This window comes from Amphimedon queenslandica, unplaced genomic scaffold (assembly GCF_000090795.2).
Source record: "Amphimedon queenslandica unplaced genomic scaffold, v1.1 AMPQUscaffold_13285, whole genome shotgun sequence".
Lineage (NCBI taxonomy): Eukaryota > Metazoa > Porifera > Demospongiae > Haplosclerida > Niphatidae > Amphimedon > Amphimedon queenslandica.
In genome coordinates, this window is record NW_003546479.1 from 116,739 (window position 1) to 123,438 (window position 6,700).

At 33.6% G+C, this 6,700-nt stretch overlaps 2 protein-coding genes and 1 long non-coding RNA gene across 3 annotated transcripts in view; 1 reads left to right on the forward strand and 2 right to left on the reverse strand.

The window, feature by feature from the left end:
* The window catches only part of LOC109583748 (uncharacterized), an 823-nt gene extending 308 nt beyond the window's left edge, over window positions 1–515 (forward strand). Inside the window, exon 2 of the long non-coding RNA XR_002185687.1 lies at window positions 9–515. This is a non-coding gene — a long non-coding RNA (uncharacterized LOC109583748). The remainder of the gene's footprint in view (window positions 1–8) is intronic.
* A 1,220-nt stretch (window positions 516–1,735) lies between these two features.
* Window positions 1,736–6,700, reverse strand: part of LOC109583743 (uncharacterized) — a 15,320-nt gene continuing 10,355 nt past the window's right edge. Inside the window, exons 5-11 of the mRNA XM_019999186.1 lie at window positions 5,993–6,183; window positions 3,077–3,346; window positions 2,953–3,032; window positions 2,669–2,903; window positions 2,130–2,621; window positions 1,963–2,067; window positions 1,736–1,915 (exon numbers count right to left, since the gene is read on the reverse strand). Coding sequence (XP_019854745.1) covers window positions 1,788–1,915; window positions 1,963–2,067; window positions 2,130–2,621; window positions 2,669–2,903; window positions 2,953–3,032; window positions 3,077–3,346; window positions 5,993–6,183 — 1,501 coding nt within the window. The 3' untranslated portion in view covers window positions 1,736–1,787. The remainder of the gene's footprint in view (window positions 1,916–1,962; window positions 2,068–2,129; window positions 2,622–2,668; window positions 2,904–2,952; window positions 3,033–3,076; window positions 3,347–5,992; window positions 6,184–6,700) is intronic.
* LOC109583745 (uncharacterized) lies at window positions 4,323–5,516 on the reverse strand. The gene is made up of 4 exons (XM_019999189.1): window positions 5,262–5,516; window positions 4,718–5,215; window positions 4,551–4,655; window positions 4,323–4,503 (listed from the first exon to the last, which is right to left on the reverse strand). The coding sequence occupies exons 2-4, from the start codon at window positions 4,902–4,904 to the stop codon at window positions 4,376–4,378; spliced, it is 420 nt and encodes a 139-aa protein (XP_019854748.1). The 5' UTR covers window positions 4,905–5,215; window positions 5,262–5,516; the 3' UTR covers window positions 4,323–4,375.

Genomic DNA, 6,700 nt, shown 5'->3' on the forward strand with positions numbered 1-6,700 from the left:
GATGAAAGGTAGATGAATATTTGAGGTTTTCAGCTAGAAGGACATTTTCTGGATGTAGACAAGCTCTTTTTTTAGTACCTATATTCCCTGCAGTACTATAAATACACATTCAGAGGGAACTGATGCCACCGGTATACATAAATATTTCCTAGCTATTATTGGATAACAAAAGAAATTTGTGTTCCACCATGCCAAAGGATTGTATATCATATATATCTAAGCTAATAGGCTCTAATATCTTGAAATTTCTGCATGAGCCTTTTGGAGATTATTCAAGCACTCAGAAATTTTACCATCAACAGCAGGAAAACTAAAATACTTCCATACAACACTAGTAGCACCAGGTAAAGGCAATATTTCTGTTTCTTTTTGGAGCAGTACTGCTACTAATGATAACATCTTCCATTTTTACAGCTGAACTAACTCATTAAAGTAACCACGTGTTTGATAATGCGCATGCGTACATGTACCACGTGTCAATCGTGATAGTGTTGATTCAACTATCACGATAGTGATAGTAGATTACTATCGCGACCATCGCATATATCGATACTATCGCCCAGCACTAGATATTACAATAAAACTTACAAGACATGTAAATTTTGGAGATCATAATTACAGCAACAAACAGAATAGGAGCCATGATCATGGAGGTGTGACCCTGTGTGAATTGAAGGTGTGGTATAATTCAATTTTTTAATAAAAGACCATATTCTTTTGACAATTTTCAGAGTGTTCCTAATTTAACTTGCTATTTATATGCATGCTCTCCCACCATTGTTACTTTGGTAGTCTAGTATGTATGTATGCGCACAATAGTATAGTAACTACTGTAATGCTCATATAACTGCTCTTTTGAAGGGTGCATTTATAAGCAAATTGGCCAATTTTTTATAAATGGACAATTTTTTGTCAGAATTAGCTCAAACTTTTTTTACACAGCATAAGGACGTAAATATGTTTTGGAAAATGTAAATAAATTAGGGTGATTTTGGAGCCATTGGAAAAACTATGGGCTATAGTACAGGGAGTAGTATTAATGGCTGGGAGTAGAGCATATGTGACATTACTGAATGCAAAAATTGAAAAATGCTCAGTACAAGATTTACTTTTAAAATTACATAAACTCTAAAAGTTGATTATGACAAAGTCTTAAAACCTAGTACCTTCCATTACACCATGATCATGGAGGTGTGACCCTGTGTGAGTTGAAGGTGTGGTGTAATGCAATTTTAATAAAACACCACAGACTGTAATGTTTTTTTGAAAATTTTCAGAGTGTTCCTAATTTTATTTAATATATGCATGCTCTCCCACCATTGTTACTTCAACAGTCTAGTATGTAGCTACATGTTTGCACAGGACCAGTATACACATGTAGGTATGAGCACAAATGTAGCTATTATAATACTATACAAGTGCTTTTTGAAGGGTGCAATCTTTATGAAATTTGTATATTTTATTACGATTTGTGAAAATTATAACAATATGGTGCAAGATATTGCAAATCAGCCAATTTTCTAAAATGGCCAAAATTTTAGTCAGAATTAGCTCAAACTTTCTACCAGCATAGGGACGTCAATATGTATCGGAAAATGTAATACAAAATTTGGGATAATTTTGGAGCCATTATTTGGGAAAAACCATGGGCTATAGTACAGGGTATAATATAAGGGGGCTGGGGGTAGGGCATATATGACATTACTGAACTTAAAAATTGAAAAATGCTCCGCAAAAAATTTACTTTAAAAATTAAATAAACTCTAATAGTTGATTATCACAAAGTCTTAAAACCTAGTACCTTCCACTACACCATAAGCAGCACATTCTTTCATTGATAGTTCTGATTGTGGAACTGGTAGATGTACATTCTCATACTGTGGATTAACTGATGATAGTTCTTGCTCTTGTGAACCTGTAATACAATTCATCATAGTAAATCTTTAACATAAATTAACATACTTTGATCATTCTTTCCTTTCCTCTTGCAGTAACACACAGTTAATGTAATAACATTAATCATTAGTGATAGTACGAGGAATACACCCAATACACTAATCAATACTGCTGTATTAATGAAAGAATGGTAAATGTTATCACACAGAATACTATTAACGTTAATTGCTTACCACTAGTGACAGGTACCTCACTTTGACTTTCCCTTATATTACAATTCTCTATCATCATGGTAGATCTAACTGTAGATGAAACTGTAGTTGTTGAAGTATACATTAAAAATACTGAACTATAGCAGACGGGATCAGAAGTAGATCCTAATGCGTCTTCATGTGAGCTTAAGTAGCTTGTCAGCATACTAGAGACTAAAGCAGGAATAACAATGCCAGTTATTACAGCAGCAGGATTAGTAGTACAGTCCTCCATTGATTCACATGCATACAGTGTTAAGTTATTACCAGCTGGTATGTTAGTGATACACTCAGTAAAGTTCAACTGATCATTACGAGATATATTGTAATACACTGGTGAATGAACTGACTCTTCGTAATTAGTGATGTGAATATTAATAATATCAGTTGTGGTACCATTAACAAACTCAAACTGAAGACAAACTATGTTAAATTTAGCATTAACTACTGCTATGTGTTGAAGATCATGAGTACCTTAATTATAATAAAATACTAAAGATTAAGTATGATATGTCACTTACTGATTGCTATAGTGTTACTTTGGAAAACTGCTCCATTTTGATAGTATAAAATAATATTAGTGTTCAGTATTTTTTTTGATGGAAGATTTATAACGACAACAAGTGAAATGTTATTATAAGAACTACTACTAGTGGATACATTTGTTGATGAATAACAAGTACTACCGAAACTACTAACAGTACAACCAGTTACTGTTATGTTAACAACTGACACTCCAGTACACAACTGATGAGCCTACAATGAATGAAACACAGGTATTCATTCGTGTGTGGGAGTAACTAACTGATAGTAGGTAATGTAAACTCCAACTATTGTTTAAGTGGTAAGCATAATGTTCTTGATAAATGATCTGGAAATTTGAACCTATTCAGAAACAAAAAATGATCATATTTATTTATAATTTTTACTTGATTGAAATCCAATAGTTATGTTACTAGTGGATCCATTCCCAGCTTTATTAGTAGTTGTAATGTTAAACAGATATTGTTTATTGGTTAGGTTCATTGGACAGTAAGTGTAGTTAGTGATAGAGTCATTAAGGTACCATTGATCAGTTCCTACACTGATTATATACTGTACTGTTAGTCCTGGTAGTGTGAATGGAGGATACCAACTGATAAACATACAACAAGAATCTAACTGATATCCTGTTAAATTACTGGCACTATCAGGTGGACCTGGGAATACATATGATACACTAACACAGATCAGTATCGACTAACCTTGAATATAGAGATACACAGTTTGAGTAGCACTTCCACTTAAAGTTCTACAAACAACATCAGTTCCATTTGATTCATTTGACGGTGTTAGGCTAATTGATATCCTCATTCCACCATTAGGTAATGTTACACTTGATTTTGATGGCCGAATTGATCCTCCAACAACAAAATAAATATTACTTCCACTTCCAGTCCCATTAGTAGCACATTCAAATGTCACAGTATCATTGACATATACATATTGTGTCACTGGTACAATAGTAAAGATACTTGCACCTAAAATTTATAATGATTTGATGATATCACAATAAAACTTACAAGACATGTAAATTTTGGAGACCATAATTACAGCAACAAACAGAATAGGAGCCATGATCATGGAGGTGTGACCCTGTGTGAGTTGAAGGTGTGGTGTAATGCAATTTTAATAAAACACCACAGACTGTAATGTTTTTTTGAAATTTTTCAGAGTGTTTCTAATTTTATTTACTATATGCATGCTCTCCCACCATTGTTACTTCAACAGTGAACAGTCTAGTACGTAGCTACATGTTTGCACAGGACCAGTATACATATGTAGGTATGAGCACAAATGTAGCTATTATAATACCATACAAGTGCTTTTTGAAGGTGCAATTTTTGTGGAATTTGTATATTTTATTATGATTTGTGAAAATTATAACAATATGGTGCAAGATATTGCAAATCAGCCAATTTTCTAAAATGGCCAAAATTTTAGTCGGAATTAGCTCAAACTTTCTACCAGCATAGGGACGTCAATATGTATCGGAAAATGTAATACAAAATTTGGGATAATTTTGGAGCCATTTTTTGGGAAAAACCATGGGCTATAGTACAGGGTATAATATAAGGGGGCTGGGGGTAGGGCATATATGACATTACTGAACGTAAAAATTGAAAAATGCTTCGCAAAAATTTACTTTAAAAATTATATAAACTCTAATAGTTGATTATCATGAAGTCTTAAAACCTAGTACCTTCCACTACACCATAAGCAGCACATTCTTTCATTGATAGTTCTGATTGTGGAACTGGTAAATGTACATTCTCATACTGTGGATTAACTGATGATAGTTCTTGTTCTTGTGAACCTGTAATACAATTCATCATAGTAAATCTTTAACATAAATTAACATACTTTGATCATTCTTTCCTTTCCTGTTGCAGTAACACACAGTTAATGTAATAACATTAATCATTAGTGATAGTATGAGGAATACACTCAATACACTAATCAATACTGCTGTATTAATGAAAGAATGGTAAATGTTATCACTCAGAATACTATTAATGTTAATTGCTTACCGCTAGTGACAGGTACCTCATTTTGACTTTCCCTTATATTACAATCCTCCATCATCATGGTAGATCTAACTGTAGATGAAACTGTAGTTGTTGAAGTATACATTAACAGAAATGATGAACTATAGCTGATGGGATCAAAAGTAGATTCTAATGAGTCTTTATGTGAACTTATGTAGCTTGTCAGCATAGTGCTAGAGACTATAGCAGGAATACCAATACCAGTTAATACAGCAGCAGGATTAGTAATACAGTCCTCTATTGATTCACATGCATACAGTGTTAAGTTATTACCAGCTGGTATGTTAGTAATACAATGAGTAAAGTTCAACTGATCATTACGAGATATATTGTAATACACTGGTTGATCAACTGGCTCTTCATAATTAGTGATGTGAATATAAATAATATCAGTTGTACTGCCATTGACAAACTCAAACTGAAGACAAACTTTGTTATATGTAATATTAACCACTGCTATGTGTTGAAAATTATGAGTACCTTAATAATAATAAAGCACTAAACATTAGTATGATATGTCACTTACTGATTCTTATAGTAGTGCTTCCAAACACTGCTCCATTTTGATAGTACAAGATGATATTAGTGTCCAGTATCTCTCTTGATGGAAGATTTATAATGGCAACAAGTGAAATGTTATTATAAGAACTAGATCTACTAGTGGATACATTTGTTGATGAATAACAAGTACTACTGGAACTACTAACAGTACAACCAGTTACTGTTATGTTAACAAGTGACACTCCAGTACACAACTGATGAGCCTACAATAAATCAAAAACAGGTGTTTATGTGTGTGGGAGTAACTAACTGATAGTAGGCAATGTAGACTCCAACTATTGTTTATGTGGTAAATATAATGTTCTTGATAAATGCTCTGGAAATTTGAGCCTATAAAAATCAATATGCATAAAGTTAAAGAATTATATTTATGTTTCTTACTTGATTGAAATCCAACAGTTATGTTACTAGTAGATCCATTCCCAGCTTTATTAGTAGTTGTAATGTTAAACAGATATTGTTTATTGGTTGGGTTCATTGGACAGTAAGTGTAGTTAGTGATAGAGTCATTAAGGTACTGTTGATCAGTTCCTACACTGATTATATATTGTACTGTTAGTCCTGGTAGTGTGAATGGAGGATACCAACTGATAAACATACAACAAGAATCTAACTGATATCCTGTTAAACTACTGAGACTATCAGGTGGACCTGGGAATATGTATAATATTACATATCTACAATATTGACCATTACCTTGAACATAAAGATAGGCAGTTTCATTAGCATTTCCATCATCACCAAATGCTAGGCAGGTAACATCAGTTCCATTTGATGCATTAGTTGCCGTTAGATTAAAGGATAGCAACCTTACCCCATTAGGTAATGTTTTAGATTTTAGTGAAGATGGTGGTACTCCTCTAATAAGAATAACAAGGGTATATTCAGTCAAGTTGGTAGCACATTCAAATGTCACAGTATCATTGACATAATACATATTGCGTCACTGGTACAATAGTAAAGATACTGCCTGAAACTAATATTTATCTATCTAATCTACTTATTAATGGCTCACCAGAACAAGAACAGAATTAAAAAAATATTGCTGTAAAAGTCTTTCTGGTCATCTGCATAGCTGATGCTGAGGAGTCGAATGGAGGTCTGGAGGAGCAGAAGAATTTAGTTCATTTAGAATTCACTAAAACAAAGGAAGGAACACCAGGGCCAGGACTCGGATCTGGTCATAAGTCACAACCATAGATTACAGCACATAATATTTAATAGTCTAATATCTATTATTACAGAAATAAATACCCTATCCCCTCCTCTTTGTTGAGCAGGAGTGGCCGCCCCCGGCCCCGCGCAACGATCGAAGAGGTGGGGCAGGGTGCGTCAGGCCATGCGCCAGGCCATAGATAATAGAGTAAATGAAAAAATTTCATTTACTCTAATATCTATGGCCAG

What these genes read in the sequence shown, in the direction of transcription:
- LOC109583745 (XM_019999189.1), bottom strand. Translation starts at nt 4,904, where the DNA reads ATGCTGACAAGCTACATAAGTTCACATAAAGACTCATTAGAATCTACT. An exon ending in TGAGGTACCTGTCACTAGCG is followed by an intron (nt 4,656 to 4,717) that starts GTAAGCAATTAA and finishes TCATTAATACAG; the next exon opens with CAGTATTGATTAGTGTATTG. An exon ending in GAAAGGAAAGAATGATCAAA is followed by an intron (nt 4,504 to 4,550) that starts GTATGTTAATTT and finishes ATTGTATTACAG; the next exon opens with GTTCACAAGAACAAGAACTA.